This window comes from Microcaecilia unicolor, chromosome 1 (assembly GCF_901765095.1).
Source record: "Microcaecilia unicolor chromosome 1, aMicUni1.1, whole genome shotgun sequence".
Taxonomy (NCBI): Eukaryota; Metazoa; Chordata; class Amphibia; order Gymnophiona; family Siphonopidae; genus Microcaecilia; species Microcaecilia unicolor.
Genome location: NC_044031.1, coordinates 681,264,707 through 681,283,269, shown reverse-complemented (window position 1 = coordinate 681,283,269; position 18,563 = coordinate 681,264,707). Strand labels below are relative to the sequence as shown.

Sequence of the window (18,563 nt, the reverse complement as noted above, 5' to 3'; positions counted from 1 at the left end):
GGGCATCATGTTCTGTGGCATCTAGGCAAATGTTGCTACAATGGCTGGGTTATTGAATAGGAAAAATATAAAATTTAACCTTGTCAATTTTTCTGCTCATTCTGGGGCCCTTTTACTAAGCTACATAAGGCTCTATGCATGCCCAACGCGCGGCAAAATGGAGTTACCACCTGGCTACTGCGTGGCTCTTGCGGTAATTTCATTTTTGGTGTGCGTCTGATATGCACGGGCAAAAAATAATTTTTATTTTCAGACGCGAGTATCGGACAAACGCCATGCGTAGGTCAGTACTGCCTGGTTACCATGTAAGATTTTACTGCTAGGTCAGTAGCTGGTGGCAAGGTCGCAGGGCCAAAATGGATGTGCGGCAATTTTGATTTTGCCACAAGTCATTTTTAGCAAAAATTTTAAAAAGGCATTTTTTTACAGGTGCGCTGAAAAATGATTCTGCGCGCACCCAAAACCCACGCCTACACTATCGCAAGCCATTTTTCAGAGCATCTTAGTAAAAGGACCCCTCTAGCCCTAAGTGGTCCTAGTTCAAGTCTGATTTAAAAAAACAATAGGAATTAAATGTATAGTAAATCTGGCTAATTACAGTGCACTGGGTAAAATAAACTTGTAAGGACACAGTTATCAAAGTAACCACAAGCAGTTCAACTTCCAGGAAAAAGTTTATTTAAAGAGGAAAGAAAAACATTTTGAATGGAAGAAAACACATTATTTTACATGAGTTAAAATGCAGCGTAATGTTTTCTAAGCAACTAAAGGAACATAGAAGATGATCTTTGAGGACGAAAGCAATGAATATGAAGGGATTTATGTAGTACAGAACTATTGAGATCCTGTTTGGTTCAGGTTGAATGATTGTACAATAATCCTGTACTCTGGTAAATTCTTATTTCAGGATAATGAAAGCGCAAACTATAATCCATATTTTGTAAACCAGAACTATGATCCTTCCTACAATACCAAAATCTCACTGGCTGAGTAGTGTTGGATGTTTCATATTTATATAAAAAGACAAAGAGCAATACAAAATGAGCACAATGATTGAAACTAACAGTAAATATTATATCAGCATTATTGTATACTGGCAGTATTATAACTATTCAACCCAAATAAAGAAGTAGTGCCCCAAAGGCTCCAAAAGTAAAGATATTTAATTGCTAGACAGCAACGAAAAGCAATACTCAAAATTGGTAATACATTAAACAATGGCTAAATGAGAAAATGTGGCTGTGCAAAGCAAAATGACAACATAGATTTACTAGTTTTACATCACAACTACCATCAGCAAGTAAGGATTTTACTGCTGTCTGGGCAAACACCGACTCTCCCCCACCTCCCACGCAACAAGACAAAACATTAACATTTCCTAGTCACACATCAGATTTTATTTCTTCAAGATGTTTGAAATGCTAGATAATCTCAGTGATTTATTTAGGTCTACAGGAACAAAGAATGCCTACAGAAAATTTCACAAAAAAACCCTACACTGAACAGCAACAATTGTTGAAAATCTGGGTACCGTTTCAAACACTCTTTGTTAAACTTAGTTTCCCTGTTTTACTTCTTGGTGTCCCTTCTAAGGTTAGCACAATTATTACTCTTCCAGTGAGAAACTCTGAAGTCGCTATAGGATTCTTCAAGGCACCTATTCGATCTATATTAACATAGTAACATAGTAAATGACGGCAGAAAAAGACCTGCATGGTCCATCCAGTCTGCCCAACAAGACAAACTCATATGTGCTACTTTTTGTGTATACCCTACTTTACTACTACTACTACTACTACTATTTAGCATTTCTATAGCGCTACAAGGCATACGCAGCGCTGCACAAACATAGAAGAAAGACAGTCCCCGCTCAGAGAGCTTACAATCTAATAGACAAAAAATAAATAAAGTAAGCAAATCAAATCAATTAATGTGAACGGGAAGGAAGAGAGGAGGGTAGGTGGAGGCGAGTGGTTACAAGTGGTTACGAGTCAAAAGCAATGTTAAAGAGGTGGGCTTTCAGTCTAGATTTAAAGGTGGCCAAGGATGGGCAAGACGTAGGGGCTCAGGAAGTTTATTCCAGGCGTAGGGTGCAGCGAGACAGAAGGCACGAAGTCTGGAGTTGGCAGTAGTGGAGAAGGGAACAGATAAGAAGGATTTATCCATGGAGCGGAGTGCACGGGAAGGGGTGTAGGGTAAGGACGAGTGTGGAGAGATACTGGGGAGCAGCAGAGTGAATACATTTATAGGTTAGTAGAAGAAGTTTGAACAGGATGCGAAAACGGATAGGGAGCCAGTGAAGGGTCTTGAGGAGAGGGGTAGTATGAGTAAAGCGACCCTGGCGGAAGATGAGACGGGCAGCAGAGTTTTGAACCGACTGGAGAGGGGAGAGGTGACTAAGTGGGAGGCCAGCAAGAAGCAGATTGCAGTAGTCAAACGAGAGGTGACAAGGGTGTGGCCGAGGTTTTGGTTAGAGTGCTCGAAAGAAGGGGCGGATTTTACGGATGTTGTAAAGAAAGAAACGACAGGTCTTGGCGGTCTGCTGGATATGAGCAGAGAAGGAGAGAGAAGAGTCAAAGATGACCCCAAGGTTTCGAGCTGAGGAGACAGGGAGAATGAGAGAGCCATCAACAGAAATAGAAAACGGGGGGAGCGGGGAGGGTTTGGGGGGGGAAAATGAGAGGCTCGGTTTGATTTGTACCTGTCCTCTTCAGGGCACAGACCGTATAAGTCTGCCCAGCACTATCCTAGCCTCCCACCACCACGCTGGCTCCTGCCACCCAATCTCGGCTAAGCTCCTTAGGATCCATTCCTTCTGAACAGGATTCCTTTATGTTTATCCTACGCGTGTTTGAATTCCGTTACCGTTTTCATTTCCCACCACCTCCCGCGGGAGGGCATTCCAAGCATCCACTACTCTCTCCGTGAAAAAATACTTCCTGACATTTTTCTTGAGTCTGCCCCCCTTCAATCTCATTTCATGTCCTCTCGTTCTACCGCCTTCGCACCTCCGGAAAAAGGTTCTTTTGCGGATTAATACTTTTCAAATATTTGGAACGTCTGTATCATATCACCCCTGTTTCTCCTTTCTTCCAGAGTGTACATGTTAGGTCATCAAGGTCTCTTCTCATACGTCCTGTAACGCAAATCCCTTACCATTCTCGTTAGCTTTCTTTGCACCGCTTCAATTCTTTTTACATCCTTCGCAAGGTACGGCCTCCAAAACTGAACACAATACTCTAGGTGGGGCCTCACCAACGACTTGTACAGGGGCATCAACACCTCCTTTCTTCTGCTGGTCACACCTCTCTCTATACAGCCGAACAACCTTCTAGCTACAGCCACCGCCTTGTCACACGGTTTCGTCGCCTTCAGATCCTCAGATACTATCACCCCAAGATCCTCTCCCCATCCGTACCTATCAGATTCTCCCCGCCTACCACATACATCTCGGAGGGTTTCTATTCCCTAAGTGCATCACTTTGCATTTCTTCACATTGAATTTTAATTGCCAAACCTTAGACCCCATTCTTCTAGCTTCCTCAGATCCTTTTTCATGTTTTCCACTCCCTCCCGGGTGTCCACTCTGTGCAGATCTTAGTATCATCCGCAAATAGGCAAACTTTACCTTCTAACCCTTCGGCAATGTCACTCACAAATATATTGAACAGAATCGGTCCCCAGCACCGATCCCTGAGGCACACCACTACTCACCCTTTCCCTCCTCCTAGCGAATTCCATTCACCACCACCCTCTGGCTTCTGTCCGTCAACCAGTTCCTAATCCGTTCACCACTTCGGGTCCTACCTTCAGCCCTTCCAGTTTATTTAAGAGCCTCCTGTGGGGAACCGTGTCAAAAGCTTTGCTGAAATCTAAGTAGATTACGTCTATAGCTCGTCCCTGGTTCAATTCTCCTGTCACCCAATCAAAGAACTCAATGAGATTCGTTTGGCACGATTTCCCTTTGGTAAACCATGTTGTCTCGGATCTTGCAACTTATGGCTTCCAGGAAATTCACTATCCTTTCCTTCAGCATCGCTTCCATTACTTTTCCAATAATCGAAGTGAGGCTTACCGGCCTGTAGTTTCCAGCTTCTTCCCTATCACCACTCTTGTGAAGAGGGACCACCTCCGCCGTTCTCCAATCCTTCGGAACCTCTCCCGTCTGCAAGGATATGTTAAACAAATCTTAAAGAGGACCCGTCAGAACCTCTCTGAGCTCCCCTCAATATCCTGGGGTGGATCCCATCCGGTCCCATGGCTTATCTACCTTTAGCTTTTCAAGCTGTTCATACACACTCTCTTCTATGAACGGTGCTCTGTCCACTTCAATCTCATTTATACTTTTTGCAGTCCATCGCGGTCCTTCTCCAGGATTTTCTTCTGTGAAAACAGAACAAAAGTATCTATTTAGCAAATTTGCTTTTTCTTCATCATTATCCACATAGCGGTTCGCAGTATCTTTAGTCTCACAATTCCCTTTTTAGTCCTTCTCCTTTCACTTATATACCTGAAGAAATTTTTGTCACCCCTCCTTACATTTCTAGCCATTTGTTCCTCCGCTTGCGCTTTTGCCAGACGTATCTCTCTCTTGGCTTCTTTCAGTTTCATCCTGTATTCCTCCTTGTGTTCCTTTTCTTTAGTTTTTTGTGTATTTCTGGAACTCCAACTCTTTAGCCTTTATTTTCTCAGCCACTTGCTTGGAGAACCATATCGGTTTCCTTTTTCTCTTGCTTTTATTTACTTTCCTTACATAAAGGTTCATGGCCTTATTTATAACTTCTTTCAGCCTGGACCACTGTCCTTCCACTTCTCGTATTTCCTCCTAGCCCATCATCTCCTTCCTCAGGTATTCCCCCATTTTACTAAAGTCAGCACGCTTGAAATCCAGAATTTTGAGTTTTGAGTGGCCGCTCTCCACTTTAGCTGTAATATCAAACCAAACCGTTTGATGGTCACTGCTGCCCAGATGGGCACCCATTCGGATATTTGACATGCTATTCCCATTTGTGAGCACCAGATCCAGTGTCGCTCCCTCCCTCGTGGGTTCCGTCACCATTTGTCTGAGCAAACCGCTTTGTAAATCATCCACGATCTCTCTACTTCTTTCCGATTCCGCAGACGGAACCTTCCAATCTACATCCGGCAGATTGAAATCTCCCAGCAACAGCACCTCTCTCTTGTTTCCCAACTTTTGAATATCTGCGATCAGGTCTTTATCTAGTTCCTCCAATTGTTTCGGAGGTCTGTAGACAACACCCACGTGTATAAAGGTTCTATCCTCTCTTTTTAAGGTGATCCATATCGCTTCTTCCTTTCCCCAGGTCCCTGTCATTTCGATCGCTGTGATATCATTTCTCACATATAGAGCTACTCCTCCACCTTTACGACTCTCTCTATCCTTCCTAAACAGATTATAGCCTGGTATGTTTGCATCCCATTCATGCGAACCATTTAGCCACGTCTCCGTGATTGTCTTTTATCTACCATCACAATGGAAAAGTACATTACTACTCCCTTTTCTGTACCAATGGGACTTTTGACACTTCTTTGTCCACAGCACTGTGTCCTTATTGCATCTTATTTCTTCATAGGGTAATGAAATCCCTCTTATAGTCAGAGAAAACAGCTAAGGAAACTTAAGAACATAACTTTCTGTACTGGATCAGATCAAAGATACATTAATCTTTTCTCCAATAGTGGCCAGTTTAAGTCATTAAAACGTACCCTGAAGAGTTGTAGTTCACTCTCAAGAGAAAACGATGGCTTTCCTCCACCTAATAACTGTTTATGGACTTCTATAAATGTATCCAAACCCCTTTTAAACCCAGCTATATTAGATGCTTTGACCATATTCTCCACTAACAAATCCCACAGCTTAATTATGTGTAAAGTCAAAAAATACAATCTGCAATTTGTTTCAAATCTACTACCAGTTAGTTAAATGGAGTGTCCTCTAGTCCTAGTACTATATGGAAAGGTAAACAATCACTTCCTGTTTGCCTGTTCAACCCCACTCTGATTTTAGAAACCTCTATACCCTCTGAGACATCTCTCCTAACTGATTTAGACTTAACTTTATATATTTTTGTTGCCCTTCTCTGTACACCTTTCCAGTTCTGCTATATCAATATCTATCTATATCTATGTATCTATCTTTCTATGTATCTATTATTTTTTAATGAGATGGGGGACCAGAATTCCATATGATACGCAAGGTATGGTTGCACCACAGGGCTGTAGAGAGGCATTATGATATTCTTAGTCGTATTCTCTATTCCTTTCCAAATTCCTAACAACCAATTTTTTTTTTTTTACTACAACTGCACACTGGGCTGACGATTTCAAAGTATTGCCCACAATGGCTCAAAGATTCCCGTCTTATGTAGCCATAGTTAGAAAATTTGTTTTTCCATTTCACTCATCCATATTAAATTTTAGTCACCATTTAGATACCTGGTTCCCCATTTTGGAAAGGGAAAATAAACGCAAATACAATATAAAAAATAACCCACTAGGAATGGGGCCATACTGGACACAATGATTCTGAATAGGGACAGTGTTTCTGATGTTCTGATCTGGTATCCTGTGATCACCAGATGGTCTGGTTTAATATGAAAACACACATGGGAGAGGGTTTATTCAAAACTGAAGGTACTACATGGTGCCTGGAAAAAATAGAACCCCAAACATAGTTTCAAAATACTACTTTGCAATTGTTTAAACATTTAGTATGGCCTTTGAAAATACATTAGTATAATGGGGTTTTTTCTTACCTAGAACATGAGTAGCCATACTGAGTCAGACCAATGGTCCATCTAGCCCAGTATCCTGTTTCCAACAGTGGCCAAGCCAGGTCACAAGTACCTGGCAGAAACCCAAATTACTACTACTACTACTATTACTTAACATTTCTAGAGCGCTACTAGGGTTACGCAGCACTGTACAAAATAAACAAAGAAGGACGGTCCCTGCTCAAAGGAGCTTACAATCTAAAGAACGAAATGTCAAGTTGGGCAGTCTAGATTTCCTGGGTAGAGGTGTAGAGGATAGGTGCCGAAGGCGACGTTGAAGAGGTGGGCTTTAAGCAGAGATTTGAAGATGGGCAGGGAGGGGGCCTGGCGTATGGCCTCGAGGAGTTTGTTCCACGCGTTGGGTGAGGCAAGACAGAAAGGGCGGAGCCTGGAGTTGGCGGTGGTGGAGAAGGGTACTGAAAGGAGGGATTTGTCTTGAAAGCGGAGGTTACGGGTAGGAACGTAAGGGGAGATGAGGGTTGAGAGGTAAGGAGGGGCTGCAGATCGAGTGCATTTGTAGGTTAGTAGCAGAAGCTTGAATTGAATGCGGTACCTGATCGGAAGCCAATGAAGTGACTTGAGGAGAGGGGTGATATGAGTGTATTGGTTCAGGCGGAAGATAAGACGTGCAGCAGAGTTCTGAACGGATTGAAGGGGGGATAGGTGGCTAAGTGGGAGACCAGTGAGGAGTAGGTTGCAGTAGTCAAGGCGAGAGGTAACGAGAGCGTGGATGAGAGTTCGGGTGGTGTGCTCAGAGAGGAAAGGGCGGATTTTGCTAATGTTATAGAGGAAGAAGCGACAGGTCTTGGCTATCTGTTGGATATGCGCAGAGAAGGAGAGGGAGGAGTCGAAGATGACACCGAGGTTGCGGGCAGATGAGACGGGAACGATGAGGGTGTTATCAACCGAAATAGAGAGTATCCTATATCCTGTTTCCAAGAGTGGCCAAGCCAGGTCACAAGTACCTGGCAGAAACCCAAATTATGACAACACTCCATACTACAAATCCCAGGGCAAGCAGTTGCTTCCCATGTCTGTCTCAATAGCAGGCTATGAACTTTTCCTCCAGGAACTTGTCCAAACCTTTTTAAACCCAGATATGCTAACCGCTGTTACCACATCCTCCGGCAACGAGTTCCAGAGCTTAACTATTCGTTGAGTGGAAAACTATTTCCTCCTATTTGTTTTAAAAGTATTTCCATGTAAGTTCCTTGAGTATCCCCTAGTCTTTGCACTTTTGTAAAGAGTAAAAAAATCGATTTACTTCTCATTTTACACCACTCAGGACTTAGTAGACATCATACCTCCCCCCCCCCATCCGTCTCTTTTCCAAGCTGAAGAGCCCTAACCCTCTTTAGCCTTTCCTCATACGAGAAGAGTTCCATCTCCATTATCATTTTGATCATTTTTCCTTGAACCTTTTCTAATTCCACTATATCTTTTTTGCGATACGATGACCACCATGGAGCAATACAGAGGCATTATAGTATTTTTGGTCTTATTCACCATCCATTTCCTAATAATTCATAGCATCCTGTTTGCTTTTTTGGCCACTGCTGCACACTGAGCAGAAGATTTCAGCGTGTTATCTACAAATGGCATCCAGATCTTTTTCTTGAGTGCTGACCCCCAAGGTGGACCCTAGCGTCAGGTAACTATGGTTCAGATTATTCTTTCCAATGTGCATTACCTTAAATTTGTCCACATTAAATTTCATCTGCCATCTGGATGCCCAGTCTTCCAATTTCCTAAGGTTTTCCTGCAATATTTCACAGTCCACACGTGTTTTAACAACCTTCAATAGTTTTGTGTCATCTGCAAATTTAATCACCTCACTCATTGTTCCGATTTCCATATCATTTATAAATATGTTAAATAGCACCAGTCCCAGTACTAATCCCTGTGGCACTCCACTCTCCTCCATTGAGAGAAATTATCATTTAAGGCTACCCTCTGTTTTCTGTTCAATAACCAATTCTTAATGCACACCAGAACCTTGCCTCCTAGCCCATGACACTTGAATTTTCTCAGGAGTCTCTCATGAGGAACTTTATCAAAAGCTTTCTGAAAATCTAGATACACTACATCAACTGGCTCACCTTTATCCACGTCTATTTACACCTTCAAAGAAATGAAGCAGTGCACGGACGCCTCCACCTACATGCGGCATGTTTCGCAAATTGCTACCTCAGGGTGTGGTCCAGTCAACTAAAAGATTTTTGGGCAGAGTCTACCCCTTTAAAGCGATTAAGAAAGCGTACCTTAGGGCGAAGTATGCCCAGAGAGATTTGTTATTGCAATACTCTAATAAGGAGACAGAAAACAGAATCGTGAATAGCGCACGCTGGTGATCCAAGATGGCGACGTCCGGCGGACCTGGACAGCTGAACGCCAGTCTTCCTACAAACAGCATGGGAAAGCGAAAGGGGAAAGCTAAAACTCTTACCTCCCCAATTTTGGCAGGGAATCCTGCTGTGCGCCAGGCAGTCTTGGAGTCTTACGATGTGAGGATCCTCGGAGAGAGATGGTTAGACTCTACAGGGTCCGCTATTGCTAACGCGGACCGCAGCATTGAGGGAGCTTTGCTCAGCCCTCCTCCGAATACAGCCCCTCCGCATCCAGGAGCAAGCTTGAATATGACGGAGGCACAGGAGACAGGAGCGATTGGTGGTGTTCCACCCCTGCTAGCTGTGTTGGGAGAGCCTGTCATATCCTCAACTCCAACCAATTTTACAACGGAGGAAGCACCTTCCTCATGTTTGGTTTGTGCAGCTACTCCTGAAGGTACGCGTGGATTTGTTCGACCGGCTGTTGTAACGCTTGAAGCGCTCTGGGACGCAATTCAAGGTATTCACACTTCTTTACAATCTATTTCCAAGTCCCTTGGTGGTGAAATAACTGATTTAAAAGAAAAGCATAAAAATATGGCTGAAAAAGTCCAGGGAACTATTGAAAAGGTTTCGACCTTAGAAGGAGAGGTTTCTAATCTTTGAATACTACAGCCACTTTAATCAAGGAGAGAGAAATTTTGCTCGTAAAATTCTATACTTAGAGAATCAAAGCCAAAGGAATAACCTGAGGTTTATAAACTTTCCAAGATCCCCTTTGATTGCTCCTTTGGATATGCTGAGGAAGTATTTCTTAGAAGTACTGGAGATCCCAGCGGCAGGCCTCCCACCGGTCGCTAGGACCCAGTATATAACTGGAATTAATTATCAATTTGGACAACCTCGGGTTGCACAGGGCCTTGATTTGACCCATTTTCTTGAAAGCTCCCTGGAGATAGTGACTGAAAAGACAACACTACTAGTAACTTTTGCCTTACAAATGGATAGAAACAATATTTTTCGGACCTATTTCCGCCATATTAATACAGAATTTATGGGATCAAGAGTTCAGATTTTTCCGGACTTGGCTAGAGACACCTAGAAGAAAAGAAGAGAAGACTAGAGCTCTCAAGCTTGGCGCTGTTTTTCAACTAAATTTCCATGTAGATGCTTGGTATCTCTAAATGAAAATAATGTTTTTTTTTGAACCCTTAAAATTGTTACAGTTGAGGCATAAGAAAGTGTGGAAAAACCAGTAATTGCTTCCCAGTGAATAAATGCTGTTATGTAGGCTGTCGAGACTATGTTCCCTCTCAAACTTTCATTTGTAATAATTTACCTTCTCATTTTTACCTAGTACTTGGATCTTTGGTTGATTGTGGACAAAATGTTAGAAGTATTTCCTTTAAAATTATAAACTGATTTATTCTGTTTCTTGTAATTTCCGCTACATTTATGTTGATATGTAAATGTAAAAAGGATATAAATAAACTATAAAAAAAAGAAAACAGAATCGTAGCGGTGCTCCCATATATGGCAGGGAGTTCCAGAGTTACATCTCTGATTCATAAATACTGGACTACTTTACAAGTTCACCCATCATTGCAGGAAAGACCGTTGATTGCGTACCGAAGAGGTAGAACAATTGGTGAAATGCTCTCTTATAAACGAATAGAGTATTTACATAATCAGGATGATCTATTGGCCATGTTCAATGTGGAAAGTGTCAATGGTGTGTATTGACTATCCAAGGGATTTATTGGCAGGTAACTGAGAACACACAACGTTTTGCAGCACGACATAACACCATAACACCATATAATTTATATGATACAGTATATCATATATGTGGGTAATCTAGGAGATAGTGAAATATAGATTAAATGAACATAAATCAAGGATTCACACCGCTACCCTAACAGCTCCCACTGTAAATCATTGATTAGATAAACAGCATGACTGGTCAGACATTAAATGGCATATCATTGACCAGATTCAACTTGGGAGGGAGGGGGGTGATGTAGACAGCCTTCTCAGCTACAAAGAGCAATGGTGGATTTATACATTAGGAACAATGACACCTGGGGGGTTAAATTTAGAGATAGATTGGGCAGCTGCAAAGTAATTGGATTTAATGACATCAGGGGGTGTGGTTACGATTCATTGGCGCTCTGAGCCTTAAGTGTTATATAAACAGAGCACTGTGCATGGGTGGAATAAGCATAGAGATGGCCGGCACCGATGCTATGTGGAGAAACCTTCTTGTACTTCAGGTACGTGATGCTTTATGATACGGTTTTGATCAACAAATGTATTTAAAGTATTCTGACTGAATGTTCCATTTTTTAGTTGACTGGGACCACACCCTGAGGCAGCAATTTGCAAACATGCCGCATGTAGGTGGAGGCGTCTGTGCACTGCCCTTTATGTAATTTTGTATGGAGGATATGCAATGGATTTTAAGCTGTGACGCTGTAAAGCGTTTTAAAGATATGCTACAAATGGTGAAATATTTTCTAAGAATAAAGTTTCAAGATGGTTGGAATACAAAAGAAGTTGGACTTAAGTGATGTTACAAACTGAATGAAGTGATTAACAGCTGGGTGGATGATTGCTTATATACTTAAGCAATTATTGACACTAATTGGCATTAATTAGAATTTACTTGCAGAACTGTCTAAGCGTATTCTATTACCGTGATGTGCATAAATTCTAAGTCACATAGTTGAAAGGGGCGTTGCCATGGGTGTGGAATGGGTGGGTCCTGGGCATTTCTAAAACCCTATGCACGTTTGTTGTAGAATATACCCGGTCCACTCGTAATTTAGGCATCGGCATTTACTCCAAGTTTTACTTGGCATAACTGCCCATGATTAACTTCAGTCACAAGGACAAGCACTCAGTGTATTCTATAAACTGCGTGGAAATTTAGGCTTATTCTATAAAGTACACCTAAATGTAGGCATACTTTATAGAATACGCTTAGGTGTATTTCGTTTTGACGCCAATTTTTTAGGCATGATATATAGAATCTAGTCCTTAGCACATAACTGTGAGAGGAACATACAGGTGGGCGGAACATAAGTGGGCCATAAGCATGTCACCAAGCAACACACACAACTTACAGAACCTTATCAGTTGCACGTGTTACATAGTGCACTTAGAGATGCCAGCTTACATCAGCCATTGACCTTTCAGAATGCCAGCTCAGTTTTGCACTGGTATTCTATAGTGACTTATGTATGCTCTGAAGCTATGATAGAATTGGTGCTAAGCGCCCCCCCCCCCCTGTTGTGGAACCTACATCTTGGCACGAAGTTATAGAATTGACCTGGTTATGGCCTATCCAGTCTACCTCTCCATACCATTTACTATCCCTTCCTCTCCCTTAGAGATCCTATGTGCTTGCCCCATGCTTCCTTGAATCCAGATACAGTCTTTTCCATCCCCTTTCACCTTCTTCCTATTCCCCTTCATTCCAGAGCTTCCTTTCAATCGAAATACACTCACCTCCTGTGCATTTATGCCATGGATGTATTTAAATGTATATATCCTATTTCCTTTCTGCTGCCTTTCTTCCAAAGTATACATATTGAGATCTTTAAGTCTGTTCCTATATGCTCTATGATAAAGACCACTGGCCATTTAGTAGCACTGGGTACAGTGCTTGAAGCCACTGGGAACCTTTGTGGACATGGAAGGAAAAACTTCATCAGCTGAATTAAACGACTCGATGGTGCCTGAAAAAGGGACAAGGCACAGTAAAAAAAAGAAAAGGAAAGTTTGCCTTGCTCTCCACAAAGCTTTCATTAGACTTTTGTAAAATCCAGACCAGGTGATGCAGGTCGGCGTCACCCACTTCTGAGAATTAATAAGCCTGCTTGTCCTCGTCAAAGGATGAATGTATTCAGTTATACAGGATGATTACATGGATGTAATCCAGGCCCACAGTTTGCATCATTTTTCTATCAAAGGAGAAGGGCCTGGATAAAGAGGCAGCTCGTTCTTGGGGATTCAGGCTCCCTAAGTACAAATATGCTCATATCAGGAGGATCTGAAAAGTCCCAGTGGGCAAGTTAAAGGAAAATAAACTGCAAGCTACTGCAACTGCTATAAATGCAATGCCTCTGAGAACTTAAGGATACTGGTAATTATTTTTACTTTTGTAAAAAATGTTTTGGAGTTCCTATTTGAACCTGACAAGAACACAGAATTTTGTTCTTGCTCATTTTTCTGTTTCATAAGCTGAGTTTGTTTGGTCCTAACCAGACATAATAAACCTACTGAACTGTTTCCTGGTATAATTCCATCTGGGCGTTCTTATACCCTCCCCCCGTATAACACAGATGAGCACAAAGATTAAAAGTGAAAGAACTTTATTCTGAGAGGCTAGAATCCAGATGTCTACAAGTCTCTATGACTTTCTATGATAATTAAACAATGAAATGCTACTATACTTCCAAACCAGCAGCTTACCTGTTTTTCCCTCAACATATCGCTTCCCTGCCTGCCTGAAAGCTAGCACAGCCCTGAAGAAGGCTCTTAGGACTGTCCAGCGAAAAACTGCAACTGGATCAATGCCGATCATTCCACAGATGAAGGCATTTTGCTGCTTCTCAAGAGTGCAACAATGTCTGGACGCATATGATCTGTATTCTTCTCCCGGAAATCCTACAATCAACACAGCAAACAACAAGATAAATGGAAACAGTCAGGAATATAGACATGAATATATTTTCTCTTACATTTTGATCATAAAAGCACTTGCTGTAGTCACAGCTCAGCTAAATTATTTTCCTTATCTCCTCAATGGTCTGATTTAACCACATATAGTTTGTCAGTGAATGTGTCAAACATTATATGGAAACATCAAAATTTTTTTTATATAAGACGTTTTCAGCTTTATTTAACCTTTACAATCATGATATGCTCCAACCGATTGTAGTTTTATGGGTCACAGTGTATGACCTTGCTTAAACTGACTGAACTCCCACATTCCTAATTTGTTTACTGCCAAAACTGTGAGCCACTGAACAGCTCTGAAACTTTGATTCTAGATAGAGGCAGCATCAATGTGCCATTTAGAGGTAAGCAGACACAGTTTAACATTCCCTAACACATTTTTTACCTGCTCAACTAACTTGACAATGTAAACAGTCAACTAATTCTACAGGTACCCCTTAAATGCAACCAATACAATACATATTGAGTTGGGTGAGGAACTTATTAAAAGGCAGAATGTAGAGACAGTAGTTAGCTGAAGATAGTGATCAGCAGTATGGTTCCTTCCTTAGTAGGATTCTCCAGAGCTTAGTACTTGGAGAAAAATATACATTTTTGCAGACAATATTAAAATCTCAGAGTGGACACACTGGAAGGGGTGGAAAAAAAATTAAAGGAAACTCGAATAAACTGTAAGAACAGTCAAACATTCGGAAAAGAATTTCAAAGTGAAAAAGTGTATAGTTATGTATTTGGAGTAATTTTAAAAAATGTATTTTATACAAAGAAAATGGCTATTATAACACTGTGGTGGTGGTGGGGGGGGGGGGGGGGGGGGGGGGAGAGACAGGGAATACTTACGTAAAAAGAAGGTACATAAAAGAACAGTGCTTACTTTTGTGGAATATCGCATAGGTGCTCCCAGAACTGCAGTTTGGCTTGAGTTATGATGTACATGCATACAATATATATATGAATGCATCGAGTACATGTATATATTTAATTCTACCTCTAAGAACACATAAGTTTGTGCAAAAGCATTGTGTGATACTATGGATAATTCTGAATGCCTACTTCAGAAAAGCATTATATGCCTATTTTGCTTTTATAAAATATTTACATTTTTTGGAAATTGTTATAGATATCCTGATATCAAATTAACCCCTTGCAGGGCAATTTTGAAAGATATTTCTATAGATAAAACAATGCTTTCTGGACAGAAATGGTCTTTTATTTTAATTTTCTATATACCGTCTACAAACCCAAAGGCTATCGAAGCAGTGTACATTCAAGTACAGTAGGTGTTTTTCTGTCCCTGGGACAATTTAAGTTTATACCTGAGGCAATGGAGGGTTACGTGACTTGGCCAAAATCACATAAGTACATAAGTAGTGCCATACTGGGAAAGACCAAAGGTCCATCTAGCCCAGCATCCTGTCACCGACAGTGGCCAATCCAGGTCAAGGGCACCTGGCACGCTCCCCAATGTAAAAACATTCCAGACAAGTTATACCTAAAAATGCGGAATTTTTCCAAGTCCATTTAATAGCGGTCTATGGACTGTCCTTTAGGAATCTATCTAACCCCTTTTTAAACTCCGTCAAGCTAACCGCCCGTACCACGTTCTCCGGCAACGAATTCCAGAGGTCTAATTACACGTTGGGTGAAGAAAATTTTCTCCGATTCGTTTTAAATTTACCACACTGTAGCTTCAACTCATGCCCTCTAGTCCTAGTATTTTTGGATAGCCGTGAACAGTCGCTTCACATCCACCCGATCCATTCCACTCATTATTTTATACACTTCTATCATATCTCCCCTCAGCCGTCTCTTCTCCAAGCTAAAAAGCCCTAGCCTTCTCAGCCTCTCTTCATAGGAAAGTCGTCCCATCCCCACTATCATTTTCGTCGCCCTTCGCTGTACCTTTTCCAATTCTACTATATCTTTTTGAGATACGGAGACCAGTACTGAACACAATACTCCAGGTGCGGTCGCACCATGGAGCGATACAACGGCATTAAACATCCGCACACCTGGACTCCATACCCTTCCTAATAACACCCAACATTCTATTCGCTTTCCTAGCCGCAGCAGCACACTGAGCAGAAGGTTTCAGCGTATCATCGACGACGACACCCAGATCCCTTTCTTGATCCGTAACTCCTAACGCGGAACCTTGCAAGACGTAGCTATAATTCGGGTTCCTCTACCCACATGCATCACTTTGCACTTGTCAACATTGAACTTCATCTGCCACTTGCACGCCCAATCTCCCAGTCTCGCAAGGTCCTCCTGTAATCGTTCACATTCCTCCTGCGACTTGACGACCCTGAATAATTTTGTGTCATCGGCGAATTTAATTACCTCACTAGTTATTCCCATCTCTAGGTCATCACAAGGAGTTGCAGTGGAATTTGAACCAAGGAGCCTGGTTCTGAATCTGCTGCTTTTACCATTAGGCTACTCCAACATTAAATTACACATCCCAAATGTGAGTAAAAGAATATACACAGCACAACAAAGCATGCACTTTCATCTGTGTTTGGGGAAGATGTTCCCAGCTGGGGTGGGAAACTGAAATAATGCATGTACATTAGCATTTTCAAAAGTATGTGCATTTTTGTAATTATAAAAACTATCTTCACCAATAAGAGGAACAAGCATTGTATGGATACTCTAATCGTAAGTTTCAAATTACACATATACCTTTACTTTGAAAAATAATGCAAAGTTTGCATATAAAATATGGTCAGGAATCTTGCTTCTATATAAGTCACTTACAAGACCCCACCTTAAATACTGTGTTCAGTGCTGCAGGCAGTACCTTCCTATGGAGAGGTAATTTTATAAAGGAGTTTTTGTGCCTATATACCAGTATACATATGTAAAAAGTCTCATAAAATCAATTAATGCATAAAAGTTATACACACTGCAATCAGGCACATACTTGTATACAATTTAGAGTAGGCCAGTTCAGGAGTTTTAAAGAAGTGTAAGTGGCGTTCAATCTAGCCATTATTTCTGCAGGATTTGTGCTAGTAGTATTTTGTAAAGACGCATAGTTGGTTATGCCTCTTTATAAAATAGGCTAAATGAAGTCTAATGGCCTTTACTTACAGGCAACCTGTTAAGAACATAAGAAAATATGAAAAGTCATGCTGGGTCAAACAAAGGTCCATGAAACCCAGCATCCTATCTTCAACAGCATTCAATCTGGGTCACAAGTACCTGACACAACTGAAAAAGTAGACCTGTTCTTCATAATTCATTTTCATGGATGAATCTCCCAAGTCTGCCTAGCTAACAGTCTTTATGGCTTATTCCTCCAGGAGCACATAAAACCTCTTCTGAATCCCACTATGTTGGTTACTTTGACCAAATCCTCCAACAACAGTTTCCACAGCTTAATTATGCACTGTGTTTTAAAAAAAGTTTCAATGGGTTTCTTATCAAGGTTTATTAAGATTTACTATCCCTCCCAACAGAACATGCTATCTAAAAGTAAAAAGGGGATACAATATCCAATACATAACACATTAGACAGTGGGGAAAAAAGGTGGACCTATAATCTTTGATAGGACAAGGGGGGGGGGGGGGGGAGCACAGGAGGTTAGCATTCATTTATTCCAGACCTCTGTGGCAAGTCTCGTGCAGGCATCAGAAAAAAAAGAAGAAAATGCAGTTTAGGAATAAGCATCTCAAAACAAGAAAGTTTTAAGAGTGGCCTTGAACGGAGTTACAGATGATTGCTCTCATAAGTGCTGAGGTAGAGAGTTCCAAAGTTCAATCTGCTGATCATCAGTTTCATGACGTGCACTCTTGTTTTATGTTGGTACAGTGATTTGTTTAAAGGTGTTGTACTTTTAGTGAAGATTGATGTATGTGATGTTTCTAACTGACTTTCAGACTCATTTGCCAAAAGAGAAGGATGCCCATCTTTCCACACAAATCGGAAGATGGGCGTCCTTCTCACAGGGTTGCCCAAATCGGCATAATCGAAAGCCATAATGGAAAATAAAGAGCGTCCCTGACGAGCACTGGATGACTTACCTGGTCCTGTTTTTCTTACGACCAAGCCACAAACAGGTGCCAAAATTGACCAGATGACCACCGGAGAGAATCGAGGATCACTTCCCCTTACTCCCCCAGTGGTCACTAACCCCCTCCCACTTTCCAAAAACATCTTTAAAACTATTTGTGCCAGCTTTTTATGCCAGCCTCAAATGTCCATACTCAGGTCCATCACAGCAGTATGCAGGTCCCTGGAGCAGTTTTAGTGGGTTCTGCAGGTGCACTTCCGGCAGGCGGACCAGGCCCCTCTACCTGTTACACTTCTGGTGAAAATGTGAGCCCTCCAAAACCCACCAGAAAGCGAAGATACTTACCTGTAGCAGGTATTCTCCGAGGACAGCAGACTGATTGTTCTCACATGTGGGCGACGTCTGCGTCGGCCAGGAAATGGCAAATTTTCACCAGCAAAATTTAAAGTTTTGCCAGAGTCTTCTGGCGTGCATGCAGCGCGCACCACGCACGCACGGACAACTTCCCGCCCATCGCGCGAGCATGCCTCCTCAGTTTAATCAAAAAGCATAAATACAAATAAACAACAACAACTCCAAAGGGGAGGTGGGCGGGTTTGTGAGAACAATCAGCCTGCTGTCCTCGGAGAATACCTGCTACAATTAAGTATCTTCGCTTTCTCCTAGGACAAGCAGGCTGC

At 41.8% G+C, this 18,563-nt stretch overlaps 1 protein-coding gene across 1 annotated transcript in view; it reads right to left on the bottom strand.

The window, feature by feature from the left end:
- Positions 1 to 18,563, bottom strand: part of MYO9A (myosin IXA) — a 980,547-nt gene that overhangs the window by 296,403 nt on the left and 665,581 nt on the right. Inside the window, 2 exon segments of the mRNA XM_030187859.1 lie at positions 13,598 to 13,729; positions 13,732 to 13,792. Of these exon segments, the coding sequence (XP_030043719.1) occupies positions 13,598 to 13,729; positions 13,732 to 13,792 (193 nt within the window).